General features: G+C 43.9%; 1 protein-coding gene across 1 annotated transcript in view; it reads right to left on the bottom strand.

The window, feature by feature from the left end:
* The window catches only part of ZFYVE26 (zinc finger FYVE-type containing 26), a 63,683-nt gene that overhangs the window by 10,417 nt on the left and 30,060 nt on the right, over positions 1 to 23,206 (bottom strand). Inside the window, exons 22-35 of the mRNA XM_021679733.1 lie at positions 21,452 to 21,648; positions 20,325 to 20,429; positions 18,595 to 18,717; positions 18,015 to 18,191; positions 16,360 to 16,606; positions 15,525 to 15,626; positions 13,359 to 13,522; positions 12,171 to 12,307; positions 10,246 to 10,277; positions 9,450 to 9,586; positions 8,127 to 8,347; positions 4,417 to 4,564; positions 3,947 to 4,156; positions 3,243 to 3,461 (exon numbers count right to left, since the gene is read on the bottom strand). Of these exons, the coding sequence (XP_021535408.1) occupies positions 3,243 to 3,461; positions 3,947 to 4,156; positions 4,417 to 4,564; positions 8,127 to 8,347; positions 9,450 to 9,586; positions 10,246 to 10,277; positions 12,171 to 12,307; positions 13,359 to 13,522; positions 15,525 to 15,626; positions 16,360 to 16,606; positions 18,015 to 18,191; positions 18,595 to 18,717; positions 20,325 to 20,429; positions 21,452 to 21,648 (2,219 nt within the window). The remainder of the gene's footprint in view (positions 1 to 3,242; positions 3,462 to 3,946; positions 4,157 to 4,416; positions 4,565 to 8,126; positions 8,348 to 9,449; positions 9,587 to 10,245; positions 10,278 to 12,170; positions 12,308 to 13,358; positions 13,523 to 15,524; positions 15,627 to 16,359; positions 16,607 to 18,014; positions 18,192 to 18,594; positions 18,718 to 20,324; positions 20,430 to 21,451; positions 21,649 to 23,206) is intronic.

Raw genomic sequence — 23,206 nt, 5'->3', positions numbered from 1 at the left:
CCCAATATCAAATTCATTAGCAAATTCTGCTGGCTCTACCATCAACATACACACAGCATCTGCATCTATCTGGCCACTTCTCACCACCTCAATGTCCAGCCCTGGCCAAGTCATCGTTACCACTTGCCTGAATTATTGCAGTAGCTTCCTCCCTCATCTACTACCTTCTGTCCTGCCTCTTTTTTGTCTAATGCCAACCAATCAACCTGAGTGATTTTGGTAAAACGTAAGTCACATCACGTTATTCCTCTGCTCAAAATCTTCCAGTGGTTTTCCTCACTCAGCATAAAGTCCAAGCCCTCACAACATCAACAAGGCCCTATATGACCCTCGTATGATCGGGCCCGTTACCTTTCTGACCTTATCTGCTCCTATGCTTTTCCCAGCATTCTCTGCTCAAGTCACCTTGGCCCTTGCCCTTACTACTCCCTTCGCCTGGACTGTGCTTCCTCCATAATCTGCCTGGCTCACTCCCTACCTCCTTTAGGCCTTTACTGAGTGCCCCCTTCCCTGGGCATCCGTTCTAAAACTGCCCAATCCATCCCTGCCCTCTCCCCTGCTTTATTTTTCTTATTACTCATCATCTATACTACAGCTATTATTTACCTTGTTTACTGTCTGTCTCCCTGCTATAATGTAAGTTTTATGAGAGCAGATATTTTTGTCTATTTTTTTTTCACAGTGCCCAGAGCAGTCCTTGGCTTTTTAATAAGTATTTCTTAGATAAACGAGTAAGTGATAAACATTATAGACCAACTCCTCAGGAAGGTGCACACCCATACTAATCCCCTCCCTTCTGAAGCTCATTTGTGGTTCAGAGACGCTGTATCATAAACCCGAATTCCGGGGTGCCTGGGTGGCTCAGTCGTTGAGCGTCTGCCCTCGGCTCAGGTCATGATTCTAGGGTCCTGGGATCAAGCCCCACACATTGGGCTCCCTGCTCAGTGGGAAGCCTGCTTCCCCCTCTCCCACTCCTCCTGCTTGTATTCCCTCTCTGTCTCTGTCAAATAAATAAATAAAAATCTTAAAAAAACAAAACCAAACCAAAAACCCCGAATTCCATAGTCATAGAAAAAAAAATCACCTGGGCATTTAGATTTTGGACTATGAATAACTAATGGAGGGTAAGGAATGGCCATAAACTCATGTTAGTATACCCATGTTGGCCTTGTAGCACTGGGTACGGGCTGTTTAGAACTGGAGTTCTGAGTTTTCACAACATCCACGGTGGGTGAGGACTCCTTTCCTGATTCTGGATGTTCCTAACTCAGAAACCCAGACCTAATCTAAAAGTTTTAGGACAGATTTTAAAAGGCAGGGGAATCAGCTGCATAGGAAGGTGAAATTTCTCAGAAGAGCAATACGTTAAAAACTTCCATTTCATCTATTTACCTACTCACTCATTCATTCATAACTGGCTCTAGGTCTGGCATCGGAAGACACAGAGAAGTAAAACATGGTCCAGAAAGGGTGACACAGTTGTAAACAAACAGTTGCAATGCATAGGATAAATGCAGTAACAGAGCTGTATTCTAGATACAGTGGTGTATACAGGAAGAGGTGCCTAATGTTGCTTGTGCGTTCTATGAATGCTCAACAGAGAGGGTTTGAAAGGATAAATGGCAGTTTTCCAAGAAAACAAAGAGGGGCAGGGTATTCTAGGTTACGGGGGACAGCACATGTAGGTTCATGGAGGTCAGAAAAGGCAAGGTACAATCAGGAAAATTTAAATAATTTGGTAAGTCTGGAATGTAGGGCATATATAGGCCTTGCAGTGAAAATAAACGGGAGAAATAAGGGGGCCTGATCTTGGTGGGTCCTGTATGCATGCTAAGGAATTTGGACTTCACCTTGTGGCCACGGGGATCTCCTGAGGGTCTTTCAGAGAGGAGGATAACATGAACTATGAATAACACAAATAACACGTATTATGTTTTAGAAAGCTCACTCTGGGGCAGTGTGACAGGTAAAAGGGGTGAAAAGGGCAGGGAATGAAGCTAGCAAAAGAACACCTTCCAGGCTCTAGCCATTCAGTTGGAGTTTTCACAATGTGCTTTTCTGTTGTTTCCCACCTGCTTGAGAATTAAGGTATTTCAGTTCAAGGGTTACCGTGATTATAGGAGATAAAAAGAAGGCTTCCTTCCTCGATCTGACAAATGTAAAGCAGGGTAATGTTGTTGTCAGCTTCTACCAAGATAAGTAAGTAAGCTGCTTAACTCTCTGGACTAGTCAACAGTTAGAAGAAACAGAACTGGTTGATTTCCACTCTCAATCTGTGCTTGGGAGAAGCAGCTTTACCCTAAAACTCATTTAGAAACTGAGGAAAAGGAAAAAATTAGCAGTTAAACTCTAAGTAAAATAACTCTTACTTTATTTTTGGAACCCGGTTAGTAGTTACCCTGTAGGGGCATGGTTACCATGACTGTGAACAGTTGACTTCACTTGGAGTAATCCTAGAAGATATGTCCATTTGTAAACTTTCATTGGCTGCCATTTTGAATTAGGACAGCAGATTGAAATTAAAGTATTGAACTCCTTTAATTTCCTATGAAATTTGGTAAAGATCAGCCAATTCCTCAGAAAGTATTCATGGAGAACATTCTGATAAAAAAAAATGAATGCCAAAGGGTCATGGTGAAACAGAATCCTGATTTTGCTTAACAATGGCTCCAAAGAATGCACTTCAGAGGTGCCTCTGCCCCCTTGGGAGGAGGACAGAGGAGGTCAGAGAGAAAAAAGGTGAGCACACTCTCCTTCCATTAGGTATCTGGGGCCCAAATAAAGGATCATGGGTGTTTCCTGGCCCTTGTAACAACTCTGGGTGGATTAGCAGCTAAGTCGCAGTGGGACATAGTCCCAGGGCAGGTGGGGAGGTGTGTAGAAACCGAGAGGTAAAGCAATTTGGTCAAGGTCACACCACTTATACCAACCATCTAATTCCAGAGACCATGCTCTCAACTACGATTTGATTCTGCTTTATGTTTTGGGAGAAGGGATGAAATTTGTCATCGCCAATCAGAAGGGCAATCTGGATCCAGGTTAAGACTTATTGCCCATATATCAAATCATAATTTGGATGGATAGAACTTTCCATTTTGACCTGACTCTGCCAGATGATCTCATAGCTCAACACCGTGTCAAGTTTCAGGGGGTTTACCAACCCCCCCTTCCCCCACGGCCCTTAAAGCTAAGCGGGCCAGCCGAAGGTCCTGCACTTTGAGAGGTAGGTCTGTGTGTCCCACCTTGTTGAGGAGGTGGAGCAAGGCTTCTCGCAGGCAGCTGTGCCTCATGTAGAAGCTGATGATGGCCAGGTTGGTGCTATAGTTATGCAGGTAGAAGAGGCATTCTTGGTAGGAGGTGTTGTTCATGATCCTCCCTTCAGGAATCACCTCCAGGGAGAGGCTCTGGGTCCGAAGGGTAGCTTCCAGTTCTTTCAAGGTAGCAAAGTAATCATCATCTTGCTGACAGGAGAGTGCAAAAGAAAAAGAAAACTCAGTAAATTCTCAGCAGCCTCTGAAAATATTGCTTTCAAAGAATATTTATGGATGTGGGAGTAGCCTCACAATATAGTTTGAAGGGCAGAAAAACAGGCAGGATACAAAATTCTCCATATTATAATACTGTTTCATTCAAAAACATAACACAGAAAATTCACCAAAATCTGAACACTACTTAAGTCTGGATATGGGATTAAATGTCATTTTTATCATTTTAAAAATACTTTTCCGTCTTTGCTTTTTTTTTTTAAATTGACTTTGTATTACTTATCTAACCATATATGGTTACTAGCTAATTATGTATAATGGAATGAGCGAAATCTAAACCTGGAAGCTCTGAGCCAGGACTGCCACTATACGCTGAGTGGAAGCTGATCCTTTTCCCAGGTCATTACTGCTCCTGGGCCGCCTTCCTCCCTGAACTGACCCTCCCCCTGCTATGTTCTTACCAAGGATAGGAGTGGCCTCACTGTGGACTCCAGGTATTCAACCACATCCTGTACCAGTCTTGAGCCATGACTCAGCTGATTGAGGTCAAAAGGAGGCTTCAGACAGCGACTAAACTTCTCCCGTGCAGCAGTGAGGTTCCCAGCCTTGAGGCAGGCCATGCCCCAAGCGTGCCACGCTCCAGTGGGATCGAGGCCAGTCTTTGTGGAGATCTGGAAGAAAAACTGCTCCTTTTAGTGAGAAGTACCTAAATCCAGGCCTGAAAGTCCCAAAGACCTGTTCTTTCCCATTACTGCCAATCATCTTCCTTCCCCATCACCTCACCTACCATTACCGCCAACTGGCAAACTTGTCATGCCCTCGCTACTTCCCCATGGCTGAAGGCAACTGAGAGATGACAACAGCCTTTTGCAAGGGTAGGCAAAGGCAACTCACTACAGTTGGGCACAAGTAAGCTTTGTCTTCGTCTTACCTCAACACCCAGTTGGTAGTACTCAGCTTCCAAAAGCTGGTTCCTTAGCCTGGTTACTGCAGCCGGCTGCAGGATCTGGTCCAGAGGTGGCACGTGGCGATAAGCAGCAGCAACTAAGATATTCAGCACATCCACCTTGCTGATGTAGCTACAGGGAGGGAAGGGGCAAGGCAATGAGGCTCCACAGAATCTTACTAAAAATAGTTGCTGCTTACAAGTTTTCTTTTTCTTTTTTTTTTTTTAGATTAAATTAAATTAATTTATTTATTTGAAGAGAGCGAGCGAGAGCGGGAGGAAGAGCGCAAGCAGGGGGTGCGGCAGGCAGAGGCAGGGAGCCCGATGCGGGGCTTGCTTCAAGCTTGAGCACCCAGGCGTCCCTGCTTACAAGTTTTCTATTTCAATTCCAATGTGAAATGTGAAAATGAGAGTTGAGGGGTACATAAACACTGTGAGAGAAGGCTCTGGAGTCAGACTCTGAATTCAACTCCATCACTCAGCAGCTCTATGACCCTAGGCAAGTTAGTTAACTTCTCTGCCTCAATTTACTCATCTGCAAAATGGATACAGCAACAGAATTTTAAGGATAAAATGAAACAGCTCAAGTAAAAGGCCTTAGGATTAAGTCTAGAATTTTGTAGGTACTCATTAAATGTTAGATATTAATACTCAAGGTAGGGATGCTCACAATTACTTGTTTTTTGGTTCTTTAGAACCCTGTTTGCTTGGGAGAGAGTACATGGCCTGTACTCCTAGCCAGTAAAGAGGTCACATCACTACCACTGCCTGGGGATGCTGCTGGACAATCACTTGGATTCTAGTCTCCTGGACTTGACATTGACTCCCTGTGCTAAGAATAGGTCCTTGCTACAGCCCACTAGCACTGCCACCTTTGATCTTACTCCTGACACATGGTGATTGCAAAAATCTTACAGCAACAGAGAGCCCAGAGAACTGGGTCACAGTGCTGCCTGAAACAGTCCTACACTCAAAGTTCTTGAATATAATTATATATATTACATAGTAAATATATTATGCAATATATGTTATATTCTAGTAAAAAAACCTGTGGCTTCTGACTTATCTGTTGATTTCCCTGGAAAGGGATTTAGTACATCAGTCATTTTCAACTTAGTGGGAACGGGGTAAGGGAGAGTACACACTGTAAAAGCAAATTTGGTATCACAATGTATTATACATTTTTTAAAAAAGATTTTATTTATTTATTTGACAGAGCGAGACACAGCGAGAGAGGGAACACAAGCAGGGTGAGTGGGAGAGGGAGAAGCAGGCTTCCCACTGAGCATGGAGCCTGATGTGGGACTCAGTCCCAGGACCCTGGGATCATGACCTGAGCTGAAGGCAGGCGCTTAACGACTGAGCCACCCAGGCGCCCCTGTATTATACATTTTTTTTTTTATAAAGATTTTATTTATTTATTTGTCAGAGAGAGAGATAGAACACAAGCAGGGGGAGAGGCAGGCAGAGGGAGAAGCAGGCTCCCTGCTGAGCAAGGAGCCCGATGTGGGACCTGATCCCAGGACCCTGGGATCATGACCTGAGCCGAAGGCAGCCGCTTAACCAACTGAGCCACCCAGGTGTCCCTGTATTATACATTTTTAATAGGTAATGTGAGTTCTGTTTTTAAACATTTATTTGTTTATTTATATGTCCACTGGAAGGAAGTAAGAGTTAAAAACAGTGAAAAAATACTCTGCAAATCACACGAGAGATGAATCCACTACCATCAGCAAACCTGCACAAAAGAAGTAATCCTCTAGAATGGGTGTGTGAATCCAGAATTGGGGAAAAAGAATGTGTAATTCGAAACCATTGCTGTACACTGTCAAGAGAAGTGCACAGCATCTGGGGGTGAGAATCCTTCCAAAGTAAGCACTTTCTTAATTTCTGTTGTCCAACAGTCTAGAGTGGGTATTTCGTCCATTTATATTTGATTTTGAAAGAAGTATAGGATTTGATGTTAAATTTGTTTTGTTCCCCAATCTGAATACTTTTTTCTTTTAATAAGATTTTATCTCATTTACATTATTAATATTTGAAATATATTTAAATATATTTTAATTTTTGCCTTAAACTCTACTTTTTGCTATATGGAGTGGTTTTTGTTCTTTTCCCCTCTTCTCCATTTCTGGTAAATTGGTAGATTTTTGGTTCTCTTCACAGTTATTTTAAAAAACCTTACTTGGGGTGTCAGGTGGCTCAGTAGGTTAATTGTCTGCCTTCAGCTCAGGTCATGATCCCAGGGTCCTCGGATGGGGCCCCAGGTTGGGCTCTCTGCTCAGCTGGGACTGCTTCTCCCTCTCCCTCTGTGTGCTCTTAATTTCTCTCTCTCAATAAATAAAATCTTTAAAAAAAATTTAGGGGCGCCTGGGTGGCTCAGTCGTTAAGCGTCTGCCTTCGGCTCAGGTTATGATCCCAGGGTCCTGGGATCGAGCCCCAGATCGGGCTCCCTGCTCCGCGGGAAGCCTGCTTCTCCCTCTCCCACTCCCCCTGCTTCTGTTCCCTCTCTCACTGTGTCTCTGTCAAATAAATAAAATCTTAAAAAATAAAAAAATAAAAACAATTTTTTAAAAAGTGAAAAACTTTTAGCATACACCCATTTCTTCATTTATTAACTTGAAAAATGATGTAGAATCTATTGTCTCTTGATAAGAAAGAGTGAAATTAACTCCTTTATACTTCCTTCCATTTTCTGTCCCACCTCCTCCTGCCTTTCTCAATCTTCCGGTTTTGTTAATGAAAATAATAAAACTAGCATTTCTGGAGTATAAAGGCTCAATTCTTAGCCCTTTACAGGGAGACTCTCATTTTATCCTAAGTGCCCTAGAAGTATTACTAACATCCCCATTTTACAGAGGAGGAAACTGAGGCCCAGGGCAGTTAACAGACTTGTCCAAGGTTACAGAGCTAGGAAGTACTGCAGATGAGATTCACTGCACTTGCTCTGCTGTCTTGGGAGTTGCAGGCAAATACTCTGAACAAGTGCCTGAGGCACTTATACTTCAAAGAAAATTACGCTCTCTGCTCCCAAATCTGGCTAGGACTAAGTGCTGAGAACATACAACATGAGTCACACATCTGGGTGGATAAGCTGGGAACTGGGAGTTTCAACTGTCAAGTTAATGATTGGAGGCAGAGCAGGTTGTACAGGGCTCTGGAGCCTAATGACACCTTTTCCACAGATACTTGTACTTTATGACTAGGATTCCTATCTGTGACACAGGGATAGACCAGTCCCCAGTGCGCTTCATAGATCTGTTACCAGTACTTCTGAGGCCACACTCTGGATTTGGTCAAGACTGGGATAGAGTTCCAGCCAAGGCTAAGCACTGGACATTTATGGAGGACACATTTTTCTTTAAAAGCCAGAAAGTTCCATAGAGACTAAAGATGCTCCCCTAAATTGATTTTAATTTCAAATTAACCAAAGTCTTGACTTTCTTTCTGACTGGGCAGAGCTAGAGAACACTCTGCTTTGAGGATCTACCCAGGGAAAGAGGACACAGGCTGTCTAGAGGAAGACCACTTGTGATCCGGTAACAGCATTTCACTGTCATCAAACTGAGATGCACAACATTTTCAGTGCATCTTCTGAGAGAGGATGGTGATGTGAGAACTCATCGTGGGGCCAGGAGAAGAAGCCAGACAGAAATGATAACCATGTAAAAGAACCAAGACTCACTCCCATTTACCTGTCACAAAGAGCGAGGTCCTGGCTCCGGCCGGCTTTGACGAACATCATCTTGGCACTGAAGAGCAGCTGCTTCATGATGTCTGTGAGCAGCCCTGCATCCACCTCGGGATTGGTGAGGCCCTGGGACAGCCTGCAGCAGTGCTCGATCAGCTGGTGGCCACAGGCAATGCTGTCCCGGTGCAGGTTCAGGATGGCAATGCACAGGGAGGCGCTGGGGGACTAGCCAGGGCGGAAGAAGAGAGAAAACCACAGTGAGCTCAGGGACCAAAGCATTCTTCAAATGTCATTGGATGGCAGGAATTATTCTTCCCAGCTCACCAGGCTTGAAATATACTGGAGGAGGGAGCCAAACTTCCAGGGCAAAGCAGGAGTGAAACTAAACAGATTTCAGATGTTCTAAGTGGCACTGCTAGCTTCTGTCACGATACTGGGAAGAAGGCAGCTGTGTTCATGTGTTACCTACTTCTTGGGAACGTCCACATGTTTCCTTCCTTTTCCCCACTAGTGCAGGTCCTCCTTATTGCTGGTTGGACTGACAGTCCCCTTGCTGGAGAAGTCTCGGCTTCAAGCCTGGACACACTGCTGCTGAATTAATAGTCCAAAGCACACTCCAAAGCCTTTCATGGTCCTTCATGCCGACCAAGTACACTTTCCCTACTGCAGAATTCAAGGCCTTGTCCATAAATTGCCCATTTCAATCCTACCTTTTACTACCTCTCTATGAACACCCTACGTTCCTTCAGATTAAACCATTTCCAGTCCCCTACTCATGCCCTGCAATTTTTGACACTGTGCCTTTGCTCAGATGTTCTGATTTTGTACTTTTTGTCCTTCTCCTACCCTCACTCTCCTTACACCCCCCTCCCCCCAAATTTCTGCTTGTCATACTCCTACCACTCTTCTAAGGATCATCTTAAATGCTACTTCTTCCATGAAGCCTTTCCTTTTTAATTTTCTTTTTATTATTTATTTATTTATTTTAGGGGAGGGGCAGGGAGAAAGGGAGAGAAAGAAATCTTAAGCAGGCTCCACGCGGGGCATAGATCTCACAGCCCTAAGATCATGACCTGAGCCAAAACCAAGAGTTGGATGCTTAACTGACTGAGCTACCCAGGTGCCCCATGAAGCCTTTCCTGATCTGTCTCATACATTTCCAAGATGCTCTTCATTTTCTGCCTCATTTGGTTTACTGGTCTTAGCTCCTACATTATTACACTCTAAGCACGTGAAGGCCAGGCTGTGTTCAGCTATCTCTGCATTTCTTACCATAACTACACATTGTAAAGAAACTCAAAGGACCATCAAGTTTTATTGCTATTACCTGCTCATAGTAAAATTCACTCCGCACCAGCTCGTTTTCCTCCTCATTCAGATCCAAAATCCATTCCACCTCAGCTGCTTTGGGGACTCTCACCACGGCTGAGTATGGAGGACTTTCACTCTTGGAGCTGTCTGGTGCTGAGAAGAGAAGTGTCATTCATGTGTCAGTCACTGACCAGCAGTCCAGTGTAACCCCAGCCAGAAAACTGGCGTGAGCTGCACGCAGATACCTGCCTATTCTCTCTCCTTGGTCCTTTTTATTTCCTTAAGGAGATCTCATTAGGTACCTCAAACTTTCTTCCCCACAGAAGATCCGGGATGAGTGTTACAGTGTCATACAACCTCACTGCTTCACACAAGAAACTCTGAAATGTACACCCTTCTCAAATGGAGGGCTGACTCATTGGCTACCCTAAAAACTAACCTCTGTGGAAGGATATGAACCAAACTATTAATAGTGATTGCCTAGGGGGACGGAGGGAGCATATGGAGGTAGGATGGCGGTGAAAGGGAATCTAGGAGAAAAAAAAGAAATAACCTACTCAAAGTCAGGGACCAAATTCTTTGGTTGCTGGCCTTCTGAATGCTGGAAGCTAATGGGCCAGTACGGTAGGTTAACAGGACAATAAACTTTAAGAGAAACAGCTTGATAGAAATGCCAAGAATTTTCTTTCTTCCTTGGCCAACAAGTTGGAATGAGTTGCTGTATTAAGGGTATCAGTTGCAGGTGAAACCCTGAAAGAAGAGCCAACTTGAACATATAAACAAAGAGACACAGGACTATGATTCTGCCTTACCTTCCGGTTGTCCTGGACTCTCCTCTGGCACACTGGAAACAGAGAAAGCAAAATGAAATGTCCGAATCCCTTCTTCTCCTCTTTGTTTCGCAGTTGGTATAAAGCACTGCCATGTACATTGTTGCCCAAGTAAGATGTATCAGGGAAACAACCAAACTCTTTTCTGTCCCTCACCTGCCATAGCCAATCATTGACCATTTTCTGTCCGTCTCTTCAATACCTCTTGAAATGTCCCCATCTCTCTCTCCATCCCTGCCTCAGAGAGGACCCTCATCATTTATTGCTGGAGGCTTTGTAATGGCTTCCCAATTGGTATCCTTGTCTCTGTCAACCTACTCCCTCCTTTATAGCTACAGCAAGCTTTTAAAAATGCAAAACTGGTCATGTTATGCTTCTGCTTAAAATTGTTCCACAGCTTCTCAGGGTAGAAGTATTTCACATTTGCAGTTTCAGCAGATAAAGCCCTACGACCTAGCCTGGTTATCTCTTGTGAGCAACTCCTGCCATCCATGACCTGTGCTCAACTCATTAAAGTCCTCCCCACTCTGCCACTGGCTCTTGTCAAAGTCTATCACCTGCATGAGAAGCCTGCTGGTCAACCCCAGCCCATGCCGCCAAAGAGCAAGCTTCAAGCCTTTGGGCCCAAGTCCTCCTGGCTCACCTGTCAGGTTTTTAAGTCCAAGGTATGCCAGCTACTACCTCAGCCTATCCACCTACCTATTTACACTTCCTCAAAGCACCCACATATTCCCTGCCCCTACTTTTGCAGTTGTCACTCCCACTTCTGGGCATGCCTGTTTTGGCTTCTTTTCCTAACTTCTCATACTCTAATGCTCACACAAGTTGCCACACCTCTCAGAAAGCTTCTGACCATCAGGCTAAGCTGTGTGGCTCCACCACTGCACTCATCCAATGAGTCTGTGGTCTGTTAATGGTCTCCCCACTAAAGTGGGGGCTCCTTGAGGAAGAAGTGATTATTTTTGAGTAATTGTTGAATGAAAGGATCTCCACCAATACTAACTGCTCATTTCCAATCTCAGCAATATGGTATATGGATATTTCTTCTGTCCCCTACCCCAAGGGAGGTAAGTGGTATGTCAGGATCACAGAAACTGCAATATAAGCATGGCATATCTTTCTTCCTAGGAGATCAGTAATCATCATGGTAAATAATAACAAAAAATGTTTATATTAAAACAAACTCAATAATGCTATTGAGCAGAACATAAAATCAATTTAAATCTGTAAGCAAAACATGAAGAATTCAAAGTAATTTGCTTTTGAGGAGTTGCTTTGGCTCATATTTCCAGATGGCCTAAGAGGCTTAGTCTCACCCTCCTTTGCTGCTAGAAGTAGTGAGAAAAATTGAGCAACACTAGGCCAACAAACACAGTCTTAATCTGTCTTGCCAGAGGTATAAGCAGTCTCTGAAATTTGTTACTAGATAAACTGCATAGGAAGGTGTGGGGGCTCTTCTAGTTGTGGATAACAAGCCAGGATGACTAGCTAGATTAGAACTGATGCAAGCTGATGCTTGAACAGTCAGCAGGTGTGAACATAACCCTCTGAATCCAGCTGAGACCAATGGAAGCAGGAGTGGCTGAACAATCGGTGAGGTTGAACAATTGGTGAGGCAAACTAAGATTAATGGCCTTGGTCAGGAATCAAGTGTTCTGATTTCAGGGAGAACACTATGTAAGAACCTTGAGCTCTGCTTCCGTCCTCTCTTAGAAGTTTCTCTGACAAAGGTCAAACGTATTGCTGTAGAGTTAATGGCATTTTAGTGTGACTGTTAAATTAAAACTTGCTGTCACTGTTCCAGATTTGAGATGCTCTCCACAATGAGACTCCAAGAACCCCCGACCTCAGGGGAGGATGGGTGTGCAGAGGTCAATGGAAGTAGCGGCCCCGCTATGGACACTCACTCTTTGTTGTAGTAACTATAGCACTGGTCACACGCACGAGTAGGGCTCTCTCTGCAGCCTTCCACCACCATTTTCTTAGTGGAGCAGGCACTGCACACTAGCCGGCCACAGCGGCGACAATGATGACGCCTGTTGAACTGATGAGTGTCATTGGGAAGAGAAAAAAAAGGGAGCGAGAGAAGGTGAGATTGTAGGAATTGTGAGTCTACCTGTCAACCCACTTATCTTTGGTATTAGTCACCTGCAACTTACTAAGAATACCAGGTGTTTGGGCTTCTACTGAGAAAAAACACCTAGTCCTTGCCTTGAAGAAGCTGACATTTAAAGGTATGTCTCAGATGGTGGGCAAAGGGGCCCAAGTGATGGGCAGTTTTGCAATAGTTCCTAACAAGTTCTACCTGTCTGCAGAGGCAATGTGTGAAGATACAGCAAAAACAGTGTGTAAGAAGTGACTTTCTCAGCCAATGCAAATCACACGTTTTCATGGCATTGATGACAACGAGAAAGTGTCCTTTTTTCAAGATGCTTTCATTAGTACTGCCTCATTTCACTCTAAGAGGCAGACAGACATATTACACGCCCTTCGCAGATGAGGGGATAAGGGGGAAAGAGACACAGAGCAATCACATCATCGTTGTTCTCATCAGCCCTGAGCTAATGTGCCAGTCAGTACGGTGCTAAGAGTGGTAACATTTGTCATCATAGCTGGTCCTTATAACTCCACGTGCCACATAATATATCATCCCTAGCTTACAAGTGAGCATCTGAGACTGAAAAAGGCACACTGCTAATAAGAGGCAGAGCTGGGATTAGAACCCAGGTCCTCTGTCTCCAGAGTCAGTACATAAAACCACTACCAGGCCACCTGTCTTATAGCAAAAGGGGAGCTAGAAACAAGATCTCCTGGTGTTGGTGACTCCTCCTGCTATGCCACTCTGCCTCTGTTTAGTCATGAGAATGGCAAAGATTTTAGAATTTCAGGCTACCTGAGGGTGTCTACCATCTGTCTGAATCCAGAAAATACATGTGGTTAGGTCAAAGTTAAACCCAAAGTCTTGGATTTGGTAGTTCTTCTGAAAATACCAATATCCTCTTGGGGACAGGAGGTGACTATAAACACTGGGCTCATGAACTGGCAGTTTCCTTTCACTTCCCCTGCAGGCAAAGCTGGAGACCAACGCTGCTTACCATGGTGAAGCGCTCCCTGCAGCAGACCATGCAGATGCTCGCACTCTCATCGGGCACCCACTGATGCCTGCCAGGGGGTGCTGCTGGGGGGACAAACTCTGGTGGGGGCTGACTCTCTGGGAAGCTCCTCTCCCTTGGACTGGGGGAATGTGTAGTGGAGACACCTGGGAGTCAGAGCCAAAGTCAGAGTACAAGGTGATCAATAGTTCAGCTAATAAATGAAGAAGGAATGAGAAAATCAGAATTTCACCATGTTTCAAACCTCTACTGCAATAATATATCCAGCTAACGGTCATTAATGGCTGACTGCATCATAAAAAGAGACACACCTGGACACTGTGTATCTCCTGATGGAAGGCACACAAACACCTATCAAATATGCTTACCAAAAAATATTAAGCCTGAATCAAATCAAGCTTCTAGATCTACCAACCAGTGTACTGGATCTAGAGAGGACTGAGACCCAGACTGCAGGGTGGCCATCAGTGAAATCTAGCATGTGGGAAGCTCTACAGGACAAATGAGCTAGTCTCCTCCACAGATAAAAAAGAGGTAGGGGAACCAAATTGATTAAAAGAGACCTGAGAGGTATTTTAGCTAAATGCCATGTGTGGACATTATTTAGATTTTGATTCTAGAAAAAACAATTCTAAAAAAAAATTAATGAGACAACGGGAAATGTGAATGCTGACTGGATAGTTGGTAATAATAAGAAATCATTCGTTTTTAGGTATGATGATGATGTTATGGTTTTGTTTTGTAAATATCCTTACCTTTTAGAGATATATACTGATATGTTTATAAACAAAATCATATGAAATCTAGCACTTGCTTCAAAATAACCCGGTAGTGGCATAAGGGTATAATGGAACAAGAATGGCCATTGTGAGATGGTAATTATTGTAGTTGGGCCATAGGTATGTGAGACCTCAGTATACTATTCTACTTTTGTATATTGGAAAATGTCCACAATAAAAAGCTAAAAAAAAAAAAAAGTAAACCAAAGGTGCTCAGGCTGTCATATGCAGATGCATGAGGCTGTTCGTATACCTATAAGTCTGAGCCCTTCCCTCAGGTCTGCTGGTTACTGTAAAGCATGGCTAATTTTCAAAGTACGGCCATGAAATGCCACCATCTTTGCTTTATGATATCTAAGGAAATTTCCTGTCACCTAGCAGAGAAAGGTTGGCAGGTCACAGAAAAAGAGAACTGAAAAACATACTGACTCTTTGCAGTGCCCATAGATCTCCCCCTGGAATCCTGCGCCCTTGACTGTTGGCAAAACAAACACTTGCTGAAGCTTCCTCTGAGGACTGTAGGCCATTGTGCAAGGGGCGAGGGACTGGGGGAGAAGGGGGTGGTGAAAAGGAGTGATCAAGACATGGCTGAGGCCTTGAAGGAGCCTGTGCCCTGTGTAGGTAACAGACATAAATAACGAACTTGCAGCAGAGTGACAGAATGATCATGAGAACTGAATATACTTTATCCTCCCTATTAGCAGAGTCTGTATTTGTGCATTTGCCCAACCAAAATTTACTTGTAACCTCAAAATCAGTATTGGCAGTGCCCTTGTAGACATGGGCAGAGTGAATAATTTGAGACACCTGACATGCAGGTTCTCATCTGAGGATGAACAAGGTGATGTTCTGCTTTCTTATTTCAGTTCTCATACAGAGGTGATGGGGGATGGAGATGGTAGGGGACAGTGTGGGGTGGTGAAAGAAGTTCCGGCTCTCGGGCGAGCTGGACAGGGTCTCAATCCCAAACTCTCATTAGGCACTCATTAATGGGTTTGCCTCAGGCAAGTCACTTTAACACTTCTAAACCTCTTTTTCTCTTTGGTAAAATAAAATAAAATCTACTGGGATGAATTGTTTTCAATTTCAATTTCAATCTAAGTGACAGACAGACAGACACACACACACACACATTTTCCCTACGAGCAATGGTTCAGTATTTGCTAATTCAGTGTTTGCAGAGATCTTATAGAAATACTACTGCAAATAACGAGAATTTATTGTTAAATTTTCTGGGATATACAAAGCTGGAATGAACCAAAAACAAGAATACTGTAACTGGAAATGAAAAAAGAGGCAAAAGAATCAGAAAGTCAGAATTAGGCAAGTTTGAACTAAACCATGGATAACTCTCAGAACCTGTCCTTACCAGGAACAGCTGCAGCAGCGGCGGAGAACTCTGCCGACGGGGATCTAGACAAGGTCTCGAGGTCTGAAACTTGACTGATTTCCTGGTGGTGAGTCACAGAATCTGGAGAGAGGGAAAATGCTGACAAAATATCATCCTACCATAAGCATCTTTACTCACTCTGCTAGACATTTAATTTAAAGCCCTGCTGCTTTGCTGACTATCATCCCATGATTCTGCCAGGTGTAAAAAGCCTGGCGGAGGTACTTCCAAGGCAACAGCAAGCATGCTTCTTCAATGCCTCAAAAAGCAAACTATGTTTAGATGCATGAAATAATGAAGTAGCTGTGAGAAGTTTACAAAATAAATCTAAAAATGCCCAAAGGGAAATAGAAGACATTTAAATGATAGCCCTGGAGGGTAGAGAGTAAGAGAACAAAAAGCTGTCTGGGAACATCACCCTATAATTATTTCATTTTCTTCATTCTGGAAGAGGCTCGGCTCACGTACTAGTGGTATCTGATGTGACCCTGGGAACAGCACATGCCCTCAGTACAGAATGATGGTACATAAGAGTCCACTGCACCAAGGCCAGACAGAGACCACTCCCAGCATGTTTTGTTTCCCAAACCTTTATGTTTGCACGGTGGTAATCTACCATACTATAATTCTGGTTAGCCTGCCACTTCCTCCAAGGCCAAGAGGTCTCCTGTATAGCAAAGCGCTATCTCTATGGAAGTGCATTCTTTTCACTCTTGATCAACTCAAAATAATAAAAGAAGACAAATTATAACTAAGGATGTGGTACGGTGTTTCCTCCTCCAGGTGGAGCCGCCATTAGGATGTTGGCAGTTACCTGATCGTTTCTCCCTCAGAGAGTATGGGAAGTCCAAGGCTTTTGCCGCATATCTGGAGAGCAGTGAGTCAACGTCATCCATGGTGAAGCCAATCTCCTGCCCGGCCAGCAGCTGGTGCAGAGTCTGCACAGCCACGGTGGCCCAATCCACTTTCATGTTCATGAGTAGCTGCTCCAGCATGAGGAGGGGGTTAGAGGACAAGTGGGCGTAGCTGGCCCGGTGTGGCTCAGGTAAGGTCAGCAGAACCTGTTTGTAGGGTAGATCCAAAGAGTAAAGGAAACAATCATTAGAACATTTCAGAAGGAATCCAAGGTTCTTACTGGGAGGGGGAAGGGGAGCAGGGACCAAAGGCACATGGCCAACTACTAGGGCTGGCTAGTAGTCTTCCGGGAAGCAAGGCTGAACTCCTATTTCAATCTTTCAGGTGGCAATCAAGAAGTACTTCAGGTGAGAGGTTGGCTAACTTTCTCTGTAAGGGGTCAGATAATACGTATTTTAGGCTTTATGGGCCATGAAGTCTCTGTGGCAACTATTCAGCTCTGCCAGTGGGGTGTGAAAGCAGCCAAAGGCCATATGTAAATGAGTATACGAATTTATGTTCCAAAAGAACCTGATTCACAAAAGCGGGCTGAGGACTGGATTTGACTCACAGGTGGCACCTCCAGGTATAGTTGAACTCTACCTGATCCTTAAAGCCACCATTCTATCTGAGGCTTAATTAGAATGAGCAATATAAGGTGATATCAGTAGGCTGCCTAAACCCAGCACCTCCAGTGTCCTGGAGGTAAATGATGTCTCTACACTCCTAGAGACTATTATCACTAGGCTTGAAATATGTCCACTGGCTCTGCTCATTGCCAGTTTTCAAGGATTCCCCCCATTTAGTTACAGTGCATCAAAAAAAAAAAAAAAGAGTGCATCTTCTTTAGGAACATTTTATGTAGTTGAACTCTTAACAAGTGAGCCAGTGCTCATATTGATGGTTCTCCCAGCACTCGTTCTATTTGTGAGGTGAGTTCCATACTCACGGAGTGGTAGATATGACTGCCAATCAGAATCATTAGAACAGTGTCAGAGGGCCCCATTTCTCCCCAAACCCCCCTTCTCCAGATTACTTTCTCTAGTTTGTAATTTCTTCCATTAGTGTCTCCGAGGTTACACATCAAAGGTAAGGACCTCATTACCTAGAGAATTAACTCTTTTTTTTTAGCATAGACTGGGTTATTAAGCAGTAGTTTGAAATCCTTACCTCAGAATCTCTTTGGAAGATAGCCAGGCCCTGTCCCAAGAGATTCAGTTTTAATTGATCTGGGGTAAAGGTCAACAGTTGTTTTTTTTTTTTTTTTTCCCCCAAGTCCAGGTGATTCTACTACATGGTCTGCATTGAGAACACTGATCTAGCAGATACCAGGGAAACCACAAAGAGAACTTAAGAGGGCCATGTAGAATTCACTTTGGAGACAAGGCAGTAAGAGAATGACAACTCCTAAGGGATGAAGGAGTGGGCTGCTGGATAAAGGTTTTATATAGCATAGGCCAAGAATGGCAGATGTCTGGGAGAAGAGCCATTGAAAGGTTGAGTTCTGAAGCGGGAGCTGGGCCGGTGGTCTCTCCTCCAGGCATGCCTTCCCAACTCCCCCGCTTCTTTCCTGACCTTGGATCCCATGTACAGTGCCTGGATTTCACGGTGTCGGACAGCAGTCAGTTCTCCGTAGAAGTGCGTGGTGAGGTAGTTGGCCAGGAAGTGAGAAGCGGCCAAGCTAGGGTGCTGGTCAAGGGATTGCTCTGTGACCTCAAGGCACATTGTGGGATCAGGAATTCTTCGCAGGAGCTGTTTTAAGAGAAGGGTAGAGGAGAAAGGTGAAAGCCCATAAAGAACTCAGGCCAGCCTTATTTTATTTGGGAATGGAACATTTAGGTTTATTAATTTTGGACTAATCCCTTCTCTGCACTTTTTCTTTCACCACCCCTGCAGCTTCACAAACGATGACTTTGACCAGAGTTTAGCAGAATCCTGGATCCTGCTGACCATCAGGCATTAAAGGCAGGGCTAGGCACCTTCACTGAAGAGGACTACAACCATCTTGAGGCCAAGAAGGACTCCTGAAGGACATGAAGCAGTAGATCTGAGATTGCAAATGCTTTGCGTGGTATTTAGCATGAACAAAGCCATCTGATTTGACTGACCTTTTTGTCTTATCCCAAAAGAAAAATGGAAAGAGACAGAGGCTTACTTGCAGAGCCTTTTCATGATCTCCTCTTTCTAGAAGGTGGAGAAGATGCTTCTGATGTAGGCTGATTAAATGCTCTCTTGGAATTGGGTAGAGGCAGCCCCACTCCTCACACAGTCCATATTCCTGGAAGGAAACACACACGGCTTTAGTCCCTTTTAATCACTGGCCTTGTCACACATCCAGCTTTTGCCTGATTTTTCTCAGCAGTCTTGAGTCTGCTAAAGCCCCAGGAAAGTTTGGTTAAGCGCTGATGGGAACTTCACTCTGGGATTAAAGTGGGCTCATAAACTCAAAGGACTAGAGTGCCAAGGGAGTTATGAAAATACCAAAGTAGCTTGATGATTAATGATATCACTTTCCTCTGAGATCTAGCATAAAAAAGAAACAGGTGACATGAAGTCACTGACACTTCACGTCAGCCCTGGGGAGATATTAAGGAAGTGGGGAAGACTAAGATTGTCCAAAGGAGACAGTGCCGAGTAATGGATAGAATTGTTGAATCAGTATATTGTACAATGAAACTAATATAATACTTAAATGTCAATTATGCTGGAATTAACATAAAGAACAAAACAAAACACAAAGGAGATAGTGCGTACTCAGCTCTGTTGCCATATGAATGTGCAAACCCAGTGTTGCCAAACTTAAAAAAACCAAAAAAAATTTTTTTAAATTAAAAAATTTCCCTATTTTAAAATGTTGGCAATGAAATTAACATGAAAAAAATCAAAATTCAGCAGACCAATATTGCATGGGCCAAACATACATGCTGGGCATGGATTCTGTCCATGTCCCTGTCTGCTACTCCCCACCCCCAATTTGTGAACCTTGGATTAAAGTTTCAGAAAATGGAATTCCCGAGGCTTTGCCCGAGTATTTTAATATGGTGCCATCTGGAATGCCTTCCCCACAACTCTGCCTGGGGCCACCTTTTTCAGGATGCTTCTTCGTTTCTCAGGCTACATCAGGTGCCCTCCCTGTGCTCCCACCACAATCTGGGTTTACTTCTGTCACTTGATATATCGCAATCATCTAGGGATGTGTGCCATATCACCCCTCTTCCCAAAATGTGAGCCACACAAGGTCAAGGACTAAGCTTAGTTATCTTTGTTTCACCACCATCTACTACAGTGGCAAATAACACATGGTCAATAAAGGTTTCTTCGATGCATGAACATCTGAATGAGCACAACCACATTTTGAACTATGGTATATCGGCTCCTTAAAGAATAAATAAAATTCTATTTAGCACTCAAATGTTCAATAAATATATGAAAAGACATTCAAGGTCATTAGTAATCATGGAAATGTAAATTCAAACAGTAATGAGATACCATCCTACTGGCACAAAGGGAAAAGTTGGACAATATCAAATGCCATAAGGATGTGGAGTAACAGGAACTACAAATGTACTGATCTTAAGAGCAATTTGCAATGTCTCAGTAAAGGTGCGGATGCTCATGCCTGATGATTCAACAAGTCCACCAGTAGCTCCACATTCTGTACTCAGTATATACCGTGTAGGGTGATAGTACAAACGCATCCATTGTATTATTCTCTACACCTCTCTGTACATTGGTAAATTTCACACACACAAAAAGAAAAAAGAATGTGATGTAGTTACCAAAAAAATGTGGACACTGACATGCGGAAAGGGGTCTACACAACCAGGTAAGGAGGTGCAACTCCGAGAAGGGGAGAAAGGGGAATACCACTCAGGAAAATAGTACCTTTGCTTCTAGAATCATGTTCATGACAGTTGATGGGTCCTCAATGCAACAGTTCCTCAGGCTCTGCCAGTCACACCACACTGGGGTAGCCTGCAAACCTAGAATCTAAGGAAAGACAGGAAGAACTATCAAACCACACTGCAGCTTCCCCCTCCACGAACAAGTCATCGAGTTTCCAGGGATGGGCCACCCCTAGGTTTTTGTCCCAATGTCAAGCTGTCAAAACTTGCCAGGAGAGAGGAAGAATTAAAGCAAATGAGGCAAAGACTGGAAAGGTGAGTGAACACATCCAGGAGGCATCCTCAGGGAGCAAAGGCTGAGCAGGGAGGCCAGGATTGGGACCTTTCACTTATGAGAGCAATTCTCAGAGGCTTCTGTGCTTCATAGCTTGTTCAAACTCCTGGGGTCACTTGTCCCATGCTCCTCCATCTTAAAAACTCTACCCAAAATATTCTTCCAGCTTGAATGCTCTGTGGGATTGCCCTTCATGCAAGCATTTTAGCTCTGCATGAAAAGTGCTGAGGAAGAGTGGAAAGAAGATCTTTCTCATCTGCTATCTTTACTTGCTGGGCTGGGACTCTGGACTCTGTTTGGTTCCAAGTATACGTGGAAAAATTAGCATAAACTTTATACTTGCTATGTAGCCATACCACCTAAATCTGTCTCCCTGGGCCTCTTGATCTTGAATATAACACACATCCCCAAATAATCTTTCATTTTTAAACTGTCACTTCCACGCAGCCTTTCACAACGGCTCTTGAAATTTAAAACCATCTTTAAAAAAGACATAATAGAGATTAAGCTCTATAAGAACTCCTGAACAACAAGGAACACATAACAGACATAAAACATGCACAAAACTCAAGTATACATGTGAAAGAGGCTTTGTGGACTGTTATTACTATCCTTGTCTGACGCGTACATATTTAAAATTACCAGAGGAAAATAACATAGAAAATAGATATAAGGTCTCTCTTTGTTGTTCACCTAAAAACAGAAGCCAGATGCAGAAAAAAAGCCAGGCCCAGATTGTCTGTTTCTTAAAATCCAGCATCACATGAGAACAGGCTGGAGTTGGTAATACAGTGGGAAGCCTATTTCCTTTCTCCTGATGCTGGGAGCCATACCTTCTGATACATCCGCAGCTCTGCCAGCTTTCTCTGTAGCTCACGCTTTAGTCCATCTTGGACAGTTGTGTCTGAGATGCAGTACGCCAGGATCTCCAAGCACCACTCCAGGGGCCACCTGTCCACAAACCGTAGGGTTAGCCGACTTCGCAGAGATGCGTCCTTCACAGGGAACAGGAACTGCCAACCTTCTTTGTCTACAAGACGAAAAGATGCCCAGAGGTAGCAAGCCTGGCACTGGAAGAGCTCAAGAGTCCAGGCTACTCCTTAGAGAAGGGCTTTGTTCAATTTCATAAAACAGGAGCTTGGAGGATCCTTACGATCCATCTGACTTTAATTTTTATACTTAGAACCATTATATGAAAAGGATAAATGCTATATGCCTGTATGTTTCTCTTTTTGCAAACTTAATCACAGTCATGAGACTTTCTGAAAAGAGAAAAGGAGAAAGGAGAGGAAGAAAAAGGAAGAAAGGGAGAAGGAAGGAATGGAGAAAGAAGAGCTAGAAAACACATGAAGCTCTCCATGTTTTGTGCTGCACAGATAGCACTGGGTCAGACTGAGCTTGTAGGTGGAACTTTTAGTTTTCCCTGCAATTTCCACTCTGTGCCACACAGAACTCCTTCAAAGTTATTTCAGGTAAACCAGTTTCACTCCCTCCATGCCCTCTGTCATTATTACTTAGATCTTTCTTTCCTACACCCATTTCACAGATCTGAAAATAGACTCAAAGCAATTAAGACTGCACAGCCAGTCAGTGGATTTCTCTACGTTTTCCAGAAGGGAGTTTCTCCTTTCCGCAGGGCAGCCAAGCACCCCCCACCTGAGAAGCCATTTCCTACGGCCTGCCCAACTCTTAGCCCCCCCCCCCCCCACTGCCAGGGGAGTGTTACAAGTCATTGCTCTCAACTCCCTTGAAAGCTCTTTGGGAGCTTTTATTTACTTTTTTCCAGTGCAAAAAGTGGTTTTATTAAAGCACGGGGACAGGACCTGTGGGCAGAAAGAGCTGCCTCATTGGGAGCTTTTAAAATAGGGGTAGTCAAACAGGCCTATGGTCTGTTTTTGGGTTTGTTTTTTAAAGATTTTAAGTAATCTCTACACCCAACATGGGGCTTAAACTCACAACCCCGAGATCAAGAGTCGCACGCTCCACTGAGGGAGCCAAGCAGGCGCCCCCAGTCTGTTTTTACATATAAAGTTGTATTAGAATATATCCATCCTCATTTGTTTATGTATCATCTCTGGCTGCTTTCATTCTATAATGGCAGAGTTGAGTAGTTGCAATGGAGACTGTATGGTCTCCAAAAGTCAACACTTGCCTGAATTCCATCTTGGGCTTCTGGGGGGTTGGGTTCAGATATTTGTAGTTTATAGAATTTTCTAGTGATTCTGATATGCAGTGTTGAGGATACTGGCTATGAGTGCCTGTTCTAAAGTTAGATGGAGGGTGCCTGGATGGCTTAGTCGATTAAGCATCTGCCTTCGGCTCAGGTCATGATCCCAGGGTCCTGGGATTGAGTACTGCATCGGGCTCCCAGCTTAGCTGGGAGTCTGCTTCTCCCTCTCCCTCTGCCCCTCCCTGCTGCTTGTGCTCTCTCTCTCAAATAAATAAATAAAATCTTAAAAAAAAAAAATAAAGTTAGACAGAGTGGGGTTCTAAGCTCTGCTCTACCACTTATCCCAGGCAAGTTTCCTATCCTCTGAGCCACAGTCTCCTTTTAATATGATGAGATTACAGTGGCAGCTTTCTCTAGA

Source organism: Neomonachus schauinslandi, chromosome 9 (genome assembly GCF_002201575.2).
Source record: "Neomonachus schauinslandi chromosome 9, ASM220157v2, whole genome shotgun sequence".
Lineage (NCBI taxonomy): Eukaryota > Metazoa > Chordata > Mammalia > Carnivora > Phocidae > Neomonachus > Neomonachus schauinslandi.
The sequence above is the reverse complement of the archived record's forward strand: the minus strand, read 5'-3'. Positions and strand labels throughout refer to the sequence as shown.